Raw genomic sequence first — 21,414 nt, forward strand, 5'->3', positions numbered from 1 at the left:
CTATGTTACCGGCAGTATGTATAGTTCCGGTATTCTATATAATATCTAGGTAATGTTAAGAATACTTGTATGGAACCTAAACTGACCTAATAGAAATTTTAAATACATTACCCATGCGTTATTTAGAATACCTGAATTATACATATCGCCAGTAACATACACATCCATTTACAGTCAACTAAGAAGAGCATTAAATTAAATATTTTGTTTAATTTTGTCAAATAATACTGTTAAGTGCAAATTCATCAACTTTGTTGTTGGTCTAATTATCTTGAAAAAATTCTTATGAAATATGCGTGATTAATAATAATGTTACAGTGTGCAGTGTCTGTAACTGGAACATTAGAGTATTGCAACACACTCATAACAAAGATGTGCAAAAAATCATCAATATTATAACATAAACTATAATGATAATAATGTAACCTTCTTATTTGTATAATTAAAAAAACCATTGTAACATATATATATATAGATAAAGATCTTTATCTTGATGATATTTTATAATAGATAATAAGAGTGATCCAATCCAGTGTATAAATAAAGTTGCATCCATTAGTAATTGATCTAATAGAAATTCATAATTAAACTTCGAACTCTGCCACTAATTGCAGCACCTAGTTAAATGCTAATAAACAACTTAAATGTTTTGATGAGTACTAAGCTACTATTTAGCATTTGTAATACCAAGAAAATGTCAATTGCAGTTTGTATGTATCAAAGCAAATTAAATATTTAATACAAAATCCTGGTTCATTAATCTATGGCCAAATATTTAATAGTTTATGGCTTTTTATATTACAAACGATACAATTCTTAGAATAAATTTCAGAAAGTTATTTACTCACCAGTTCTCGGAGAGATTGGGACAGCTGGCTTTGGGGCAGAGTTGGAACAAAGTCTTCCTATCTTAGTAGGAGGTTTTAGACCAGATGGCTTGGGCAATGACGAAGGTCTTGTAGATTCTGACTTTGTAGCGGCAGTGCTGGTTGTTGATAGATTTTCAGATGATGTTGATGATGCTGGTGCGGGTGGTGTTGGTGCCACATTCGACGACGTAATTTCTTGCAGTTCACTCATTTTCAATTCACAATTTACAACACTTAATGTATTTTTTTTTATTAAGGACCCATAATTTAACTTTCCATAATGTTTCTTATCATTATGAAATGAAAACAAATAATTTAACAGGATACGTGATGAAAATCATCACACGACTAAACTAAAAATACCTATCTCAAGTTCCCGCGCAGTTATGAGGACGCGCAATCTGGATCACGGCCAATGTGATCTTTGTAAATAATGTACGTATGACAAATAAAGCTTTTGCGATTGCGTACCTATCTTATATGTTAAATTATTATAATTTCTAACATTGGGAACTAAAATTAACACGTGAAAAATTAAATCCGTTCACAAACAACCAAAAATATTATATCTACTTTACCACCAATTTACATCAACTACAGGCATTGTACAAGTGTGTGTGTATTATTTGGTGATAAATAAGCAATATAAATTTGTAACGGCATACCTCGAGGAAATGGAGCACAAAAAGTGGTATTCACAAATTAAAGTAAAACAAGCGAGATTTTTACCGCTCGTCACGACCAGCTGAGCTTGACAAAATAGATAGCACTATCATATTGAAACTGAATTATTCACCACTAACACTTCAGAACATAATTGTTTTTGTTTAACACGCGATTAATAACATGACAACAATGGGCGTAATTTAAAAGCTAGCGAAAAGCTAAGCTAAATCCCGAACACGTAGGTAACGGAAATTAATCTATTACGTTTACTGAAAGTTAAATCACGTTCAAAACATATCGATTGCGTTTTGTTCTTTTAAGTTGAATTACATTTCTAACATCATTATCATAAAATATTATTAATATTAAGTTTAAAAGAAATTAAATAAATTACTCTTTCGATTTTTATATATAGCATTAACTTATCAATTTCTATTCTTACATTAACTTATTTTTATTTTAGACAAAAAGTTGTCGAATAGGTTAAATAAAACGCATAACTGGGCCGATTATAGTAAAGACGCTTCCATACTATTACTATAAAGTTGTCTGCCAAAAGAACACATAAATATGTGGATATATATTTCATAGCACTTAAACTGCGAAGTCATAGTAAACATATTATATGTTTTTTAGTTATTTTATACCGCGGAGGTGTCGCTGTAGATAAATTAAAGTTGGAGCTGGAATACGATAGGATAGGAATAGGTATTTTGAAATAAAATAAATTATTTAAAAATATGACTGAAATAAAGAACATAAATCAATGACTACTATGTTATTAATAGAAATATTTTTTTACCAACATGTAGTAATTTAATAAAAAATTGCTTGGAAGAATTATATATATACTATGGATGTGCCTACACTTGTAACATTTCTCTCGACACTTGAGACCCTTTCATTAGTTTACGTCTCCACTAATATAGATTTAAGTTGTGTAAAATCAGTCTACGTCCCGACTCCGCGTCAACTGTACACGTTATTATTAAGCTGTGTAGCACACTACCAATAAATTTAATAATGCCTAATAAATAGTAAAATCATTTTACCGGTATACTCACTACCTACATACTACAATAAATAATATATTATGTAGCGCCACCTCATCACAACATACATAACGATACAGTGATGAGGATAACCATCGCGCTACAAGTATTTTCTAAGAAGCTATCTGAATGGTCAGTCTCACCTATTTTAGCCGCTAAGCAGCTTGCGTTGTAAGTTCGGTTGAAAGGTGAGATAAGGCACTTAAATTACAAGATAAATTCATTTGTTTGTTTAGGTTGCTAATGTCACATATTATAGCCTAACATATGTAATAATAATATAAATAAATATTCATTCTCTCTGTGTCATGGCACTGACGACGGCAATCTACCTAAGTAACGCCGATACACCACTCTCTTCGTCTGTAATTCTTCTTCATGAAGGTGGGCAGCATGTTGGTGGCGACCCCGGCTACAAACGCCTTGAAACTGGTTTTGTAACTCGACTTCAGCTGTGTTACCCGCAATTCAAAAAAGGCATGGAATATATACTCGAATTGCAAAGCATGAGTGGCATCACCAGCTTTATATAATGAACAAATCTCCGTAGTGTAGCTTATCTGTATAATTGTCGCTAATAATAAGTGGTATTATTAGAGAACCCATCAACATCTTTGCCATTCCAACTATATAACAATCTTTTCGGGGTATGTGTTAATAAAATATTGTTTCAGCATTACTGTGAAATCGTCCTTATTTACACTAGTGATGTTATCGAATACAGCAGAATGGTTTTAAGCAAGTTGCTTCGCTGTAGAAGTACTCTGGATCATTCTGCCTGATCTGGATCAGTGATACCAGCATGGAAGGATTGCCTATAAATCTGGGGGCATATTGTTTCGATGATTGGAAATTTGAAGGAACAAATTTTTGAGGATTTTTTTTTGCGAAAGATCATAAAGTAACAAGATAAAAAAATAAGTGCAGAATTAATTTAGGTATTAATTTTTGGTAATGGTCACCAGCAATACTAACTTACTCTATTCAGCGGATTTTTATTTTGAAGGATTTCGGTAAAATTTGGGAGAAAGTTAGACGGTCATGTGGCAATTCTGTTCAGGACTTTAAAAAAGTTTACAATACTGGGCAATAGACGATCTGTGAACGGAAAAGTGAAAAAACTCGTCTGTCAGATCTTACTCATGTCTCTATTGTTGTTTATTTTATTATTTTCTAATTCTGTCATTTGCTTGGTTTAAATAAACATTTGTAAAATGTGTTTGTTAATATAAAACTCACAATGAAGCTAGTGCATAAAAATATAGAAAAAGATGGCTACGGGTAAGCGTATTATTTGAATGCTACGAGTTTGTTTAATTACGTTTTGCAAACACATTCTATGGGTTTCTTGTCTGTTTTAGGAGCATCGGACTCATTCCTGAAGAGTCCGAGGACATGTGGCATGCGTACAACTTGATTGCTGAAGCTGACGCGGTGACTGCGTCCACGGTGCGGAAGGTGCAGACCGAGTCGTCCACCGGTTCCTCCACAAGCAACAGAGTGAGGACTACTCTGACCATTCGAGTAGAAAATATTGATTTCGACACACAAGCATGTATGCTGAGACTAAAGGGACGAAATATTGTCGAAAATCAATATGTGAAGGTGAGATAACCTAGCAGCTGTTAACAAAAATATGACACCATTAACAATAAATTGATTGTTAGCTGAATCAAAATATGAATGTATTTTACTTTACTGTTGACCTGCTGTTATTTATTGAAGATATACAGTTTATTTATTTTAAATTATGCAAACCAAACTATTGTATGGTAGGAATGTTTAAAGAATGTATCATTCCCATTGGTATATGTGGGTTACAAATAATGTTGAGATTAAATTATTCATTATATATATATATATCATAGTGAATGTATATATATGTATTTTTCATAATAATAATCCCAGCACAATTCACAGAGCGCCATTTAGACCCAAGTTTAGCTAGTTAATGTTTGTGTTATGGTTACAAGATAATACAAATACATAGATACATTTTTCTCAAAAATACATATAGACTTTACATAGAAAACACCCAGACTGATAAACACAATAATACTAATGAACATTTGTACCATGCAAGGAATCAACCTGCAACCATAAGACTGAGGCAGTTGACTGCCTCTTTATACAATATGGACTTCAATTTATATTTTCATTTATATTATTTGTATTAATATGTGTAACATACATTAGATGGTTGCAGGTTAAATTCTTAGCATGTTGCAGGCATTTATATTCATGAGTGTGGTTGTCTGTATTGATCTGGTTGTTTTCTATGACTATTATATATATAAATACATATTTACAAAAGAATGCACAGAAGTATTTCTAACAGTTATCTATAACACAACCTCTACTTAACTTGAGGCTAGATGATGCTGTGTGAATTGTCCAGGGTTATTATTATTATTGTATTTTACAGAGTTATTACACAATATCAGTGTAACATCATAATAATATCACATTCCAGATGGGTGCATATCACACATTAGATCTGGAGCTAAACAGGAAATTTATACTGCAGAAAATACTATGGGACTCCATTGCACTAGATCGGGTGGAGATGGCCTGTGATCCTGCAGCTAATGCAGATGTGGCTGCAGTGGTTATGCAGGAAGGCCTAGCACATGTATGTCTTATAACACCATCCATGACATTGGTGAGGTCGAAAATAGATATGACTATTCCAAGGAAAAGGAAGGGTTTTGTTCAACAACATGAAAAGGTATATCACAAAATTGTTGCTAGCCATACATTATGTAAATGTATGATTATCTTACCATCAAATCTTAAACTATAGTATTTATTTATATACATAAGCCAAAACTTTGTATGCAATTTCATGTCAAGAGAAGTTAAATTGATTTATAAATTTTATTATAAAAATTGTAATTGTACTTAAGTATCAAATTACTGTATAGCTAATTATTAAAATTTCTTATATTTACTCATTGTTTTATGTTACCTATAAGCACTATATTACCACCAGGAATCATCATAAATAAAAGTAATAGTAAAGTGCAAACAAAGTAGTGGGTACAGGTAGTTCATAGTTGTTAATAGCTACTGAAAAATATAAGATATATTAAATTATTAAAAGTAATTATCATTATTATAATACTATTTTTATATTAATCAGTAATTATCTATTATACAGGGTCTAAATAAGTTCTATGATGCAGTAATGCAAGGCATCTTGAGACATGTTGATTTCAATATAGTGAAATGTGTGATACTTGCTTCACCGGGATTTGTAAAGGATCAATATTTTGAGTACATGATGCAGCAGGCTGTTAAGACAGACAACAAACTCCTCATTGATAATAAAGGAAAATTTTTATTGGTCAAGGCTTCCTCAGGTTTTAAACATTCTTTGAAAGGTGAGAGCTGCTAGCAAACTTGCTATTTTTGTATAAAATATTAAGTTAGTATTTGCTTAAAATTTTGATACTATTTTTGATTTAATAATAGTTTAAAAATAATTATATTGAAATATTTATTATTTGTAGTTATTGACCCTATCAATTTAACTAAAAAGACTTAAAAGATTAGATCGGAGTAAGAATCTATTGAAAAATTTGGAGAAAATAGATATTGTTTTGATTGAACATTACAGAAAATTTTATTATGTTCTGTTTCAGAGGTGCTTCAAGAGCCTGCTGTGATTTCAAAAATATCGGACACAAAAGCAGCAAGTGAAGTAAAATTATTAGAGAGCTTCTACACTATGCTGCAGCTGGAACCTGCTAAGGCATTTTATGGGAAAAAACATGTTGAAAGAGCTAATGAAGCTATGGCTATTGAAATTCTTATGATTTCTGATAAATTATTTAGGTTAATATTTAATTCTTAGCAACTATCACTTATTTATTAATCTCTAGTGAAGTAGAAGTAGAATTGGATGTTAGGAATACGTGAGACGTGTGCAAGAGTCCAAAAGGTCCTATGTGAATAAATTATTATGAGTTTGAGTTGAAAATTATATGAACATGTTTAATAATATTGTGTGTTGTTGATATATTAATAGATGCTTAAGCTATGGATTCTATGTTATAGATTGTGTGTATAACCTTATATTTGAGTTGTGTAGTCAATATATTGTAACTTAATTGTCATATCTGACCCTCCAACTAAAAGTACAGTTTGTAGAGCATCTTGCTACTTTTATAAAAAAGCTTTCAATTATTCTGTAAATATTTTTAGCAATTAGTAATTTAAATTATGTCGCAAACAGGTGTCAAGACATACAAAAAAGGAAGGAGTATGTCACTCTAGTAGATTCGGTACGCGACAATGGTGGCGATGTAAGAATATTTTCAAGCATGCACGTCTCTGGTGAACGTAAGTTTAAAATATTTTTATTCTTAAATCTAAAAGCCGAGGTAAATACTGTATTTCTGTTAGCATTAAAATCTTGTTGAGGCATGCTACGACTCGCTTGTGAGTTGACTTGGTATATTTTTATCAAGTTTCTAACGCGTCTACTATGCGTATTTTGTCAATTGCGTGTTACGCAATTTGAAAATGCGTCTTTGCTCAAAATGTCTTCTCAGAAAGTTTTTTACATAAATTCATGCAAATGAAGGAAAAACATCTTTGTTTATATAATAGTATATACTTCCAGATTCAGGAAGGCCGTTATAGGCAAGCCATGGTCGGAAATTAGAATTTAAAATTTCCCTTTCTCTTGTCTGTACGTATAATACACATAGCCCTGCTACTCGAAAGCCTACTCCAATAGACTTCTGCTATTGAGTCAAAACAATATATGTATCATGACATATAGGTCCATTATTGCACAATCTTCAGATTTTCTCAAGCAGAAGAGGAAATGCACTACACATCCTATGTGGTTGTAGATATGCATAAACGAAACATCTTCGAAAATTATACAAATAGACTTTTCCAAAGGAGATATTTCGTTTATGAGGACAAGAAAAAAAAACCATTGCTCCAAAATTTGAAATAAGGCGAACATAATAGATCTATGTAAATTAAAGAGTTGCAGTCTTATAGCATCTGACAATAGCCCAAAATACCTAAAAAAAACTACGTTCAGAAGAACATGTCTTCATCACTTAAATTAATGACAAGCTTAATGCATCACAACAAAATATCCAAATAACACACTGCATTTGATCTATTATATTTGGGAGCATTTTTATTGTAAGACCGATTAATAACCCTTATAAAAATATATACATTGCAATTATATAAAATTAAATTTTATTTACAGAACTGGATCAATTAACAGGTATAGCTGCTGTACTTCGATTTCCAATGCCAGAGCTTGAAGAAAGTGATGCTGAAGATGAGAGTGATTCTGAATCTGATTAGAATTTGATTTATTTACAAGAATTATGTACTTATAAGTAGTTTACCTGATTGACAGTTGTAAATTTTTTATTAAGAAATTGCGTTATGTAGTAGATAATATCTGAAATTATATTTTTATACTTGTTGTGTTTAGTTTAAAATGTATCTAGGTAGGAGCATATTCTAAATGTATATAAATTATTGTTGTTTTATTACTGACTATTTTGTTGTAAATACTATTTAAATTATTTTTAATAGAATAAAAAACATTGTTTATTAAAAGTGTCGTATTTATTTCTCAAATTAAGCAGAAGCAGCTTCCAATGCTTGCATTTTTTGTTTCCGTTTCTCTGATTTTCTTTCCTCTTTAGCTTTTTCATCATGAAGCCTTCTCTTCTTTCTCAGAAGCCATATTTCTTTCTTCCTTTTTTCTTGTCCTGCTTTCATGCTTTTGTAGAGATTTCTATGTTTTTTACGAACAAGTTTCTCACGTAATCTGAATGCTTGTTTGTCTTCAATCTCTTTTTCATATGGATTGTCCTTGTGAGGAACACCACTTGTCACCGCCATAGCCTTTTTCTAAAAAAAAGTACAAATAATTAGCCTCACATCTATCGATATATATAAAAATGAATTGCTGTTCGTTAGTCTTGCTAAAACTCGAGAATGGCTATTTTAGTCTTGAAATATTTGTGGAAGTCCAGGGAAAGTTTAAACGGTGATAAAATATGAAGAAATTGCATGTAAAATAGTAATAACAACAATTTTTCCCCCAAACTGTTGATATCTGTCAAGCGTTACTGACGATTTATTGCGTCACTAAACTTCAAAAAACCTTTGACATATTTAATTTTGAGAGGATTTGTAAAACGAGCACTTATAAATAAAATTGCTGGTTTTACAGATATTAAATGTTTTTGTTTTTACAATTAATATCTATGTCTTTCCTACACTGAATTGTTATATTGTTTTTACTTTGTTAACTTTATTATTTCTCTTTTTTCTATTAACTTTTTGCCCTCACCATTTTTACGAGATGGATGCATATTACCTTTTCTTTAGCCAATTTTTTTTTCTGTGCATTTGTTTCATTCTCTTCTTCTGAAGATGATTCCTGATTCACCTCTTCCTGATATTGTTTTGCTAAAGCTTCCTCTGTGTCGTCCTCAGATTCCTCGTCACTTTGTTCTCCATCTTCCTCATCGCTGGCTTCTTCAATTTCACCATCATCATCATCATCATCTACCAAAGATTGTGAAAAAATATTTACTATATGATAAGAAATTACAATATAATAATATATGATAAGCTTAAAAAAGCTAAACTGCAGAGACTGACAAATTAGATTTACTTATTAAAATTCAGTTAATTCTAAACTTTGTGTGATGTATGAAAACATCTTTGTGAAGTTAATAGGCACACCATGCCATGGTGGAGCCAACGTTGTAGCTTTATTTCAAGTTTTGCTTCTCTTTCATCAGATTATTTTATTCAAAATTCTGGAGAATAATAATTATACATTTAAAAATAATGTAAAAAGATTGTTTTTTTTTTAATTTTATATATCTATATACTCACCTAACGGTTTAAATTCTGGATCATTAAGAGCTCGTTGTTCAGGTGGAACATATACCTGATCTTTAGTTTTGTCAACAAATGGAGACAAATGTGGTGGTAATACAGCTCCCATAAGATACTTATTTATAGGTAGCAATGTTCTAGCATTCACACTATCAAATACCCATTGAGGTTGCACATAATAACGGGAGAGATATTGCTTCTCCATACTGGGTCTGTCAACTATTTGGTATGAAATAGATTCATCAGACTCATCAAATGTTGCACCTACAAAATGATCACGGTCCCAAGATACTAAGCCTCCAAAGCAGCGAATCAGGAATACTAGAGGCTCTCTAGGCACTTCTCGATTAAGATAGAACTTGATGCCATCAAACATAGTCTTCAACTTATTTATCTTTTCAGCTTCTAGCTTAGCTTCTTCTAATTTCTGGGGATCTTCTTCTGTGTTGAAAATATCAATCTCAGGTACTTCTTCAGGTTCTCCAACACCTGATACTTTGACAAGTGGTATATTCATAGCAGATATTCTCTCTGACACATAAGCCCTTTCATCAATAAGATCTTTGTCGTTGTTGGAAGAGAATCCAGATGTCAATTTTGGAGGATATACCAAATTCAGTGAGTGGTAAAGTTTGAAATTTACAAAACCCAGCATTGTAATGTAGAATTCAACAAATGTAGACATTATTTTAAAGTCAACATCATCCTTGCTTTGAGGCTAAAATAGAAATTTTAATTGAAGCAATTTTGATCATGCTTTCATATATCAAAAACAAAATATAGTTCAAAGAAACTTTCATTAGTTACTTTGAATTATTTCTATGTACATAAAGTTTAAAATGAACCTTAATAAAACAATTATATATCAATAATAATGTAAGATCTGATCAAACTTTTATATTTACCTGGAATGAAAAATGATGGGGCACAATCCAAGTAATAGTCTGACCTTCAAATTCAGCTTGATAATAGTAACCTTTGACTGACACAAATACATTACGTAGTGCTTTCCCCGCTATGACTGCATGCATGAATTCCACAGTAAGTCTTCTACACAACAGTGATTGGTCTCTTGGTACCCGTCTTATTGATGGAAAAGTGCTGAATAGGAAACAAAGGGTAAGACAATCATCTAGATCTCGCAATGCATCTACAAATGTGGGGTAGCGTTCTTTCACTATATGATCTATGTTCATATCAGGATAGTCTCTGAAATACTTTTTCATTTGTCCATATTTCTTCATAGCTCTTGCTCGTCGAATTCTTTGTTGATATACCTAAGAAATATTTAAAGATAATTAATGGTGGTTATTTATTTAAAATGATACAAATAATTCTAAAACTGTTACTGTAACTTACTTTTAATTCTCTTATTTTCCATAATATGGGTTCGTGTAAAAGAAATTTTATGTCTTTTGTATGATATAACGTTTTGATGCCTCCTTGACCCTTTTGTGCTCTCTTACGGTTTCTAGGTTCTCTAGGATAAATTCCTTTCAGAATACAAATACGTCGAAAATCCTTCAACGTTAATTGCAATTTTTTCAGAGCGGCTTTTCTGGTCATAAACTGAGCTCCTTCTCCAGAGGAATACTGGAATGAAATAGTTTTATGGTTAGAAAATATTCGCACGTGTTAAGATTTCATGTTTTGGCTATACAAACCTTCTTCTTCTTTTTGGAGACCATTTTTGGTTATTTCTTAATATAATAAACTGTTTTATTTATGATATTTAATGTATTCGATTTTATTTTGTAAATATATTTATTATATTCCTAAATTGGTCGAAGACCAGACGTAAAAGAACTTTTTTTTGTTTATTCAACTTGTCAGTCAGGTTAATCTGTCATTTCAGATAATGACAGTACAGTAATGTCAGTTTTTTCTTTTTAAGCTCAGATTTGTACGAAAGAAATAATCCAAAGGCTATATATAAATTAAAAATATCAATTAAATTTACAAATTGAGAAGTTGAGATTATTTTTTTAATTGGGAATGGATTTAATCCCATGGATTGGCCATTGGATTGGCAAATGGAATTCAATGTGTATTAATAGATTTAAAAATAAATGTTCACTTATTATATTGTACTTATAGTAAATATGACTAAACTTCAAATATATTTACTAAAAGCAGCATTATTTTTTATATATTAAAGATTTTATTTTTGTATACTTTTCGGTTTGTCATTATATGGTGATCAGTGAAATTAAAAAAAGTCGTTTGCAGTTTTTTTCTTCTTGTGTATAGGACAGGATAGGATACTTATTTTCGATATATACGTACTTTCTGTTCTGTTGCGAATGTATCCATTCGCAACAGAACAGAAAGTACCTATTTACCAATATCAGTATCCAGGAAAATCTTTTACAAATTAAATATATTTTCAAAATGCGTTGGCTAGTTTTAAAGATTTAATGATATATTGGATTTAGGATATGAAAAAAAGAACTATTGGAAAGAAAAGGCTAGGAATAGGATAAAATATTATGAAAATAATCGTAGAAACCTATAAATCTCATACGTTTATACAATTATGTCCTGACGAGCTCGGAGGCCTGGTGATTTACCACATAGCCTTTCATCAAATGTTTCCTATGTATATAATCATGTATGAAAAATATTTAAGTAGGTATTTCTGTCAGTTGTCTATGTAGAACCCAAAACACGAGTTCAACTTAGTTTGGGTCTAGATGTCTCTATATGATTTGTAGAGGGTTATCTGATACCTTTAAATTAAGAAGACTTAAAATCACGATGTAATTAATAAAGTAATACACTTAATAATCAAAATTTTATTCCTGACATGACAGTTTTATAGGCTTAAAAGTACGCAATAAATTATTAAATTTAATTATTAAATACATTTTAGATATCTTTTATTCGTTGTCGTTTGCTGTCACACCAGCAGATGTAGATGAAGATGTAGAGGCTTGTGATGCTGTCTGAGCCTGTGCCCACATATTAGGGTCTACCATTACATATTGTACTGGGTATCCATAAGATGCAGGCCACACTGCAGGAGATTGAGGCGCGACTGAGCCAGTTTCTTCTTCGTTATTTTCTGTCTCTTTGAGGTGATTCATAAGATTGGAATAGGCTGATATTATTTGCGGGTAAAAGTAGTGAAAAGGGTTGTATTGTGGTAAAGTTGTAGTTGTTCTGGTAGGCACGTCACCTTTGTTGCATATTTCAGTGGGATTTGAAGGTACTGGACTAGATGATGAGGTAGGGTATGGGTAAGGAACAACGGAATTACCTTCAGTTTGTCCCAGTACTGGGTATGCGTAGGCGTATTGTACAGGTGGGTTTACCACTGCTCGTTTCTGTGTATTCACTGTTTCTTCTGGACTGGCAATACTTGGAGAATATGCGATCGGTTGTGTATGAGTAGCAGCTGGTAGAAAGTTAACGGGCTGGTCAGTTAACCATTGTGATTTGACTCCATTTTCTTCCGTGGCTGCTACGTACAGGTCCCCTGTCGTTCCGTCCACAGATGGTTTTACATATAGTCCATGAACAGGCTGGAGACTGTTGGGTGTGTTCCAATAAGTAGCATGTCCGTTAGCCGTGGCTAGCACAGCCATGAACATACTTAAGCAGTTCACCATGGTTACGTTACAGATGTACGGTAACATTTACTGTATCCACATTTAGGAATACGTCTTGCTTTTTATATGATACAATCTTATAAGGATATTGCGATAAGAATAAAATTAAGTAATTACAATTATAATCGGCGTTCTGATCGCGACACGTTTTGATGTTCATACTCTCGGACATATTTTCACGTTCTCTATGTAGAGATATTTGATAGGCAAACAATGATAATTACGATTACAAGATTTGATAAAGTGTTCTCTGACCAATAGATGTGGATATATGTGTATCTGTCAGAAATTGTGAATATAGACTACTATTTATATATTTCGTGTAATTTTGATACACTAAAGATAACAGTATATTTGGTGATCTTAACATCATGCTTCATTTTCTAGAAGTCAACTATAGGTGGTGCGGAGAATTATTGTAGAATAGAATAGAATAGAAAATCATTTATTCAAATAAACTTAATTTAAGCACTTTTGAATAGTCATAACAATTTGTTTTTATCTACCACTCGTTCGGAAAGCTGTCTCATCACAAGAAGAACGAGCAAGAAACTTGTGTGTTGCTCTTTTAAATAATCCTTGTAAGTTTACATTTACAAGTCGAAACGTGTGAATACAAACTACCAACAAGCACTAATTTTTTGGGTCAAATATAATCATGCAATAAGATTAAATCAGTCGTAGTGATAAGAGCAGACCAGTCCCTACAAGCAGCACTCGTTCACGAGTATGACGGATGAGCCAGCCATCACTGCGCTCGACCATATTTTAGGGAGCCCATTGACCCGGCCCACCACGCCGCCACATGTCTGGACATTTTAGTGAGCATGACTACTCATTCCACACGACCACGTCACAGCTACAAAAATTACTATATGGTAGTTACAGTATTCGCACTTTACATAAGGATGCATGCGGCAATCAATACAAAAGCCGCTACGCTATCATATATCAAGAAAGCAGTATGAAAATTAAAATTATAACGTTGTCCGCAAATAAACTTATTCTTGCTATATATTGCTATCATCTATAAATTCATCTATCTTATAATAGGCTTTTTTACATAACATTTGTTTAATATAAGATTTAAATTGCCTCTCTGTAAGATTTAGCGTAGACTCTGGCAGTTTATTATAGAATCTTACGCAATTACCATAAAATGAATTACTAACTTTGTGTAGACGGCATTTAGGTAAAATTAGCTTATTTTTATTGCGTAAGTTTCTACTTGTACAGTCTTTAAGTTTCTTGAAACTATCTAAGTTTTTCCTTGTATACATAATATTTTCATAAATGTACTGTGAGGCAATTGTAATTGTAGGTGGTGTACCTATATATAATATTTGAAAACTAAGATTACAATAACAACAACAATATTTTATTACAATTGTAATATATATTACATTAATACATATCTATTCCATTTCATCTATGAATAAAGTACACTAAAATTACAGGTTTACGGAATACTACTTTATGACACTTTAGTTCGTATCTAAACACCACATTTAGAAACTACCTGGACTATTACTTTATGCCTCATTCATACATTTAAAAAAAAGATATTTTTTAATTCATTCAAACTCAATATTATTCGAAAACTCTTAATTCCGTAACATAGAAAGAAATAATATGTAATATTTTAAGTATCTTTTTAAGGTTTAGTGCACTAAAATTATAAAAAATTAAGACAAAAAAGAAATGAAAAGCTATTTAAGCTATATACGCACTATATAATTTACATAATCCAAAAAAATTGGTAGATATAGAAACATAATTTGTTAATAGAGTATAAAGAAATTGAAACATTTATAAATACAGTTTTTTTTCTAACGAATTTTTAGATCTAGGTCTACTTAATAATTACATGGTGGCTAAACGTGTTAAATAGTGCGTTGTCATTTGTCTAGCAGATGACCTAAAATAATTGCAACAATCGAGGACAAAAACGGCATGCGTTAATATGTACTTACAACAAAAATGAATTGTTGCACATTCCATATGTATTAGTTGTATCTACAATATAAAATACTTTATATTTAATTACAAAAGTATGAACAGATGTATGTAGGTATAGAGGTCTTTTCTAAAGACAAAATACTCTTGCCCAACAGTGGAACCACACAGAGTTATAATTGGACCAGATTAATATAATGTTATTGTTAGGGGTAGTCCACCCCAATTTTTTTTTTTATGGCAAAACAACGTTTTCCGGGACAGCTAGTACATGTATAAAATTCTTTTGTCACTGTGTTAGTTGCTGTACTTCTTCGAAACGGCTTGACTGATTTTGATGAAGTTTTATATGTATACTGGTAGGTCTGAAAATGGGTTGTTATCTATTTTTGATATCCCTAAGTGATAGAGATGGATATGTTAATTACATTTTTTTAAATTAGTATAGGTAAATAAATACGTAAAACAATAAATATTCTCATATGTAATGTTATTATTATTTGTAGTGTTATTAATTTATATGATATAACGTTTACCGGGTCAGCAAAAGTATAGGTTCATATGTTTTATAGACCTTAGAAGAGAGCTGGAACTATAGACCAACACGCTGATGAGAAACAATAACTTTTTTATTACATTATATAACGTATAGAAAATACATATGGATCAATAGGAAAAATCATATGAAATATTTGTATTGTCCGAGACTGAACCCGTCATCTTCGGGAGAAAACCGTTACGCAACCAAAAGTCGTCTGAAAATGCATGTAATAACTATAGTATGGTACTGAAAAATAATAGAATATTGCATTATATTCATATTACCTATAACAATAAAAGTATACATACATCATAGTATTTTGTGATTGCGCGTGATTGTTAGTAAATAATGCGACTACATTACATAATTTACATATACAATACAATCCTTTTACATAAATCCATCGCGTATAGAACATCCACGTGTCTGAGGAACAATGAAGAGTTCTCTCTTTGTGGATGGAAATGTCCTCCAACCTGTGTTAATCTACGTCTCTTAGCTGCAGAAAAATTGATCTGTCCCTCAGTATGGGAGTGCAGAGTGGGTTGCCGATGCTCAGCTGGTTTTGTTAGGGACGAATATACTAAGAAGTGCATTTCAGTACAGGCCTGTCCAGGTAACCAATCATAATTCTATCAGGATATTTGTTACAATTGTGAAACAAAAAATATTGCATGACAATCAACCACAATTTATATTATTACTAGCTGAACCGCGCGACTGCGTCTGTATCACACTTGATATTTATTATATTTCGCACAATTTACACAATATCTTTTCAAGTTATAGCCTATGAGATATTCTGATGTACAAGTATACATATATCTATATGACTATAAAGTTACATCAAAATCAGTTCAGCATTTGAAACAAGCAGTTGAATTACGATGAATTGGTACTTATAAATATTTTTTTACACATTTTGTTATTATCATTTATGAAGTTTAGGTATATGAGATATGTATGTATTTAGGTATATGTAATACCATTTTTGGACGTGCTTGTTTGTTTTACTTACTACGTTCTCATTATGCTTCGTAAGCAGCATGTAATTAGGTCAAATTTAAATAAGTGATTTATTATGTTACTACATAATAAATACCTATAAATAATAATAAAAGTTTTCAACAATTACATTAATTGTCTTTACCTTAAACTTTGAGACATAATTGTAATGTTTTCATAGGCACAACATTGTGGGACATTTGTTGTCGTAATACTTAAATGTCAATATTCAAACATATTTATGTATATAAGTTAACATATTTTGAACCATGATAAAAATTGTTATATTAAAAAGGTAAGTATATTAATATTTTATAATAACTGTAATTCTCCTAAAGTAATAATAAAAGCGTATATATGTATATATATATGTATATTTGAATCTAATGTACAAAGGAGCAAGCCTACCACCGTTTCTCAAATTCATTTGGGTTGTTATAGATATACTTGGACAGTTAGTTAGATATATAAATTGACACATTATGTTATCTGTATTGATACGAAGGTTTTTTGTGTCACTCAGAATCGAACTCACGGCGTTTGGTGTTGGGAAGAAAACTACTAGACCAAAACGCTCTCTATGCTCTATGAAATTCAAGTCTATGATATTCAACACATTACAATTATTGTGTTATAATAATCGACTTGCATATATATATAATATTAGACTAAACATTCATACTATGTAATAAATGTACATTAAAAGAGATTAAAAATTCTGTGTTTGCAAAAAATACTCGGTCATGTGTCGCAAAATATACTTAGAGTGCAACCTAAGTAATTGTATACGAATGTATAATTGTAAGCAAAATTATGTATAAATATTGGAGTGGTGTCAATTTCAATAACCACATTATCGAATCAACGTAACAATGAAGGTTGCTGTTATTGTGTGTATTTTTGCTGCCTCGGTGGCGGGGGCGCCCACTCTCAACGAAGGAGCAGCACCGCAGCAGCCTGAGAATATAGTGCTGTCCAGCCAACAACCTCAGATTTTACGGGAAAAACGTTCCCAGTACCCATCATACGGTGGATACAGCGCTCCGTGCGGTGGTGGTGCGGTTGCAGCGCTCCCAACAGTTGCCGCGCTCCCTGCCGTCGCTCCTTCGGCTTACCAGCTTAATTTGGGACCAATACATACGGGATACGGTTATGGAGCACCTCATTCGTATGGCTACGGAGCACCACACTACCGCTCTGACGATTTCGGAGCAGAACACGAGACTTTCTTCCCGGATATGGATCATATGATGTCTGAACATGTTCCGATGGCCAGGTATGGCGGTTACGGCCCAGCTCTTCATGCCAGCAGCGGTTTGGGTAGTTTGAGCGGAGGACCGTTGGGCCCTGTGGCCCCCGCTGGTCCGGCTTTCGGAGTGTTCCCTAACGCGAACGTTGGTGGATGCAATGTTCCTCTTCTGTTGAGCTGTTCACCATCGATAGTTCCAGGGCGGTTGGTGAAATCCCAGGGTTACGGATACGGTGGTCCTGCTGTGGTAGCGGCGGGAAATGCTTACCGAGGTGTAGATGAGGCTCATCAGGAATTCCACGAAGATCACGAAGAGGAACCTCAGACTCATGAGCAATTACCTGCCGTTAATGATGCTGGCCATCAGACTAGCACACACCAGTAAAAGTATTAGTTATATAGTTATATGTAAATAGTTGTAATTGATATTTAGTAATGAATTATATATTTAAATAATTAATTGTGTTTACTAATTTACTTATACCTTAAGAATATAAATAATAAAAAAAATATAATAAATAAAAATATATAATTTTTTTTTTATTATATATAAAAATATATATAATAAAAAAAAAATATCTCAGTACAATCACACAGCGCCAACTTGTCCCAAGTTATGCAGAGCTTGTGTTATAGGTATAGACAACTGATATACATACATAGATATATTTTTTGTGAATACTTTTTATCCTTTATATACATAGAAAACACCTAGACCGATACAAACAATCATACTTACGTATACCAATGTTTGTACCCAGCGAGGAATCGAATCCTCGACCATCGGAAATATTAACTACATAGCATTAGTACTAATATAACCCTGGCAGATACTATTATGTATTCCGTGGTAGGTGAATAATTATAATATATCCTATTTTTTAGGGTTTTTAATTTCTCAACTATTATTATTACTATAGATACTATAGCCACAGATCTCATTACATACCTACACATATTACAGAATATTTACTGACTACCAATTTGTATTAGCACACAGTTTATGGTTTTTTTTATGTATGATAATGAAATGGTGCATCCGCGTGCGCAAACGGTTTATGCTGGCGGGGCACCAGTGGAGGATGATAAGATTAGCGTGAGGTCAGGTCAGTTAGCCCATCGTGACATATTCACCAAGAATTTATCACGATGGTTTCCAGGGGGAACCGCGTGGAGGTCAACCTGACATGGTACATTGCTAGCAATAATATCATCATTATACATTACTAAGAATTCTCTTTCCAACCTAACGTTTAAGATTGTGACTTAATAAATCTCGATAGAAACTCCTACGAGTTTCTATTGATTTATTCTCATGCACTAGTATGTTTTTATTCCCTGGGTGTCGGTGCTTACAGTGTACTAACTACTAAAGGAAATAATAACCCAAGACAATCCGCACAACTTCATCTAGCCCTAAACTAAGCAGAGCATGTGTTCTGGATATACACTTGATACATTTGTTAAGTATTAGTTCAGAAATATTAATAGAAATGTTTGCACAGTGCGAGGAATCGAACCCGTGACCATTGGAAAATAAGGTGTGCTTAAATAGCTGTTACCATCGACACCAACTTCTTTTTTTTTTTTCGGAATAAAAATGTGACTGTTCCGTGATAGATGTGAATGGATAGAAAAAATATTGTAAATTGACAAAGGAATTGAAGATTTCGATAAAATGCCATAAAAATCGGTAAACGCTATCTTTACCGATTTTGACTATCAGTTGTTGAAATATTTTTAATACCCAAATTTTATAGCAATGTCCCCGTTGGCTGTGCATACAGTTTGCCTATATCGAATATATACAAATTGTTAAGGTACAATAATCTGAATTTATGGGACATATTTAAAAATAAAATTAAAACAATTTTGTGTAGGTAGGTACTTCTGTCAGGAATTTAAAAAGCACGTGTTAAATCTTATTAAAGGCGCGATGTACGTGATCATCAATGCAGATTATTAAGATAACGATATTTAATCTCAGACATGTAAACGAAAGATCATAATGGTATTTAAAGGTTTAATACACACAGTAGACGACATACCATCACCATTCACAATGAAGATTGTTGTACTTGTACTAGCCATTGTAAGCTCAGGCTTCGGCGCACCAGTCGATGACGTTACAGACGATCTACAAAGAACGAAGAAATCGTCATCATACGGAGCGCCGGTATTGCCCGCAGCACCGCTACCATGTGCTGGGTCTATTCCATACGGACCGGTGTCAGTTTATTTGGCTCCACAGAATATACCATCACCGCACCCATACCAGGCACCACAATACCGTGAAGACGGCAATATGAAAGAGGATGTCAACCCATCAGCTCGTGGATACTACGAATCAGCTATTAGTTCAGCCGCTTTGAATGTTGGAGGATACGGATCGGGTGCATTAACCGGAAGTGCAGGACAGAGTTCCGCTTCGACTGTCCATGGTGGAAGTGCGGTAGGTCTGTTCCCAAATGCAAAAATCGGCGGTTGTAACATTCCATTGTTATTAAGTTGCTCGCCAAATGTAGTAGCAGGCCATTTAACAGCTGCAGCACCTTATCCGGCATACAGGACTCATGAGCAAGAACCTCACTTTGGAATGAAGAGTGAATGGGATGCAGAACGTGTAGCCAACCATCATATAGCATCTGAGGACCATCCAGATGCGCATATGAATAAACATCATTTAGTTTCTAAAATCACCAACGTACACACTGAAAATGAAGAAACTCATAAACACAATGCCAAGCAAACGGATAAGAATGTTTAATGAAGCCTTAACTAGTGATTGACCTGATTTTTACATTCATATGAATACAATAAATTTATTTATTTAATTGATTTAGTACTTATTTTTTCTTTATAATGATACTTGTAAATATGTACATACTAATATCCTTGCTTTTTATTAGATATAATATTTAGTAGCTATTTCCAATAAGTACATCCAGAGAATAAGGACTGAACAGCTTCCGATGAAATACTACACAGATTAAATATTGAACATATAGAAAATAAAATCGAAAATATGAAATATTTTTCATTATATTGACCCCTTTCTTTCTTGACATGCAGGACATATAGCTTCTACCAATAGGTACTAGTTTCCTACTTGGGAAATAGATTAGGGTTCTATATCGACATATACATATATATATCTTGAAATATGAAATTAATATATATATCCTATTTTTAATTTATGAAACTAAAAATAGGATATTTTTAGGGATTATTTTTATTTAAAGGGCTTTTATTTTATTCGGGTTATGGCAAACCTATTGTTTAATGAAATCTATAGGTATATCTATCTGTATGGTTTTATGAAAATATTTATTGGTCATTTTACAACTTATATTATTAAAAGAAAAAGTGACGGATACATGAGTCTTTCTATGTATACCGTGGTTGAAACGTGAGCTTTGCCATTTCATTCATATAAAAAATAATTTAAATACAAATCGGAAAAAACCACCTGACCATTAAATTGAATAGTATTTTCTTTAAACAAAGGTTTCCTCTCGGATTACTATATTAATGTATGTATGTATTCAGGTATATATGATACATG

The 21,414-nt window shown here is 32.4% G+C and overlaps 5 protein-coding genes across 11 annotated transcripts in view; 2 read left to right on the forward strand and 3 right to left on the reverse strand.

Annotated features, from left to right (window-relative positions):
• Positions 1-1,805, reverse strand: part of LOC131850710 (restin homolog) — a 52,327-nt gene extending 50,522 nt beyond the window's left edge. For 4 of the 7 annotated variants that reach the window (XM_059201037.1, XM_059201031.1, XM_059201033.1 and 1 more), the window contains exon 1: positions 849-1,155. In XM_059201037.1, the coding sequence (XP_059057020.1) occupies positions 849-1,080 (232 nt within the window). In that variant the 5' untranslated portion in view covers positions 1,081-1,155. Of the gene's footprint in view, positions 1-848 lie in introns of all 7 variants that reach the window. The other 3 variants (XM_059201036.1, XM_059201035.1, XM_059201034.1) reach the window with 3 other exon arrangements.
• Positions 1,806-3,745: 1,940 nt separating this feature from the next.
• On the forward strand, positions 3,746-8,106 carry LOC131850713 (protein pelota). The gene is made up of 7 exons (XM_059201046.1): positions 3,746-3,868; positions 3,949-4,192; positions 5,061-5,315; positions 5,748-5,970; positions 6,232-6,424; positions 6,825-6,931; positions 7,827-8,106. The coding sequence occupies exons 1-7, from the start codon at positions 3,828-3,830 to the stop codon at positions 7,925-7,927; spliced, it is 1,164 nt and encodes a 387-aa protein (XP_059057029.1). The 5' UTR covers positions 3,746-3,827; the 3' UTR covers positions 7,928-8,106.
• Positions 8,107-8,159: 53 nt separating this feature from the next.
• Positions 8,160-11,299, reverse strand: LOC131850712 (pescadillo homolog). The gene is made up of 6 exons (XM_059201045.1): positions 11,152-11,299; positions 10,847-11,080; positions 10,393-10,764; positions 9,485-10,205; positions 8,958-9,148; positions 8,160-8,485 (listed from the first exon to the last, which is right to left on the reverse strand). The coding sequence occupies exons 1-6, from the start codon at positions 11,173-11,175 to the stop codon at positions 8,210-8,212; spliced, it is 1,818 nt and encodes a 605-aa protein (XP_059057028.1). The 5' UTR covers positions 11,176-11,299; the 3' UTR covers positions 8,160-8,209.
• A 1,067-nt stretch (positions 11,300-12,366) lies between these two features.
• On the reverse strand, positions 12,367-13,098 carry LOC131850835 (uncharacterized). Its single transcript, XM_059201202.1, has one exon. It carries the CDS (start codon positions 13,096-13,098, stop codon positions 12,367-12,369), a length of 732 nt encoding a protein of 243 aa, XP_059057185.1.
• Positions 13,099-17,472: 4,374 nt separating this feature from the next.
• Positions 17,473-18,234, forward strand: LOC131850802 (uncharacterized). The gene has a single exon (XM_059201165.1). It carries the CDS (start codon positions 17,473-17,475, stop codon positions 18,232-18,234), a length of 762 nt encoding a protein of 253 aa, XP_059057148.1.
• Positions 18,235-21,414: the final 3,180 nt, after the last annotated feature.

The sequence above is a fragment of the Achroia grisella genome, unplaced genomic scaffold (genome assembly GCF_030625045.1).
Source record: "Achroia grisella isolate CSIRO2021 unplaced genomic scaffold, CSIRO_AGI_Agris_v1 utg779, whole genome shotgun sequence".
Lineage (NCBI taxonomy): Eukaryota > Metazoa > Arthropoda > Insecta > Lepidoptera > Pyralidae > Achroia > Achroia grisella.

Coding starts and splice junctions, on each gene's coding strand:
- LOC131850713 (XM_059201046.1), top strand. CDS start 3,828: ATGAAGCTAGTGCATAAAAATATAGAAAAAGATGGCTACGG. Junction 6,425..6,824: donor ATTTCTGATAAATTATTTAG/GTTAATATTTAA, acceptor TGTCGCAAACAG/GTGTCAAGACATACAAAAAA. Junction 6,932..7,826: donor CATGCACGTCTCTGGTGAAC/GTAAGTTTAAAA, acceptor TTTTATTTACAG/AACTGGATCAATTAACAGGT.
- LOC131850712 (XM_059201045.1), bottom strand. CDS start 11,175: ATGGTCTCCAAAAAGAAGAAGAAG. Junction 11,081..11,151: donor TCTCCAAAAAGAAGAAGAAG/GTTTGTATAGCC, acceptor ATTTCATTCCAG/TATTCCTCTGGAGAAGGAGC. Junction 9,149..9,484: donor TCCAGAATTTAAACCGTTAG/GTGAGTATATAG, acceptor AATCTTTGGTAG/ATGATGATGATGATGATGGT.
- LOC131850835 (XM_059201202.1), bottom strand. CDS start 13,098: ATGGTGAACTGCTTAAGTATGTTCATGGCTGTGCTAGCCACGGCTAAC.
- LOC131850802 (XM_059201165.1), top strand. CDS start 17,473: ATGAAGGTTGCTGTTATTGTGTGTATTTTTGCTGCCTCGGTGGCGGGG.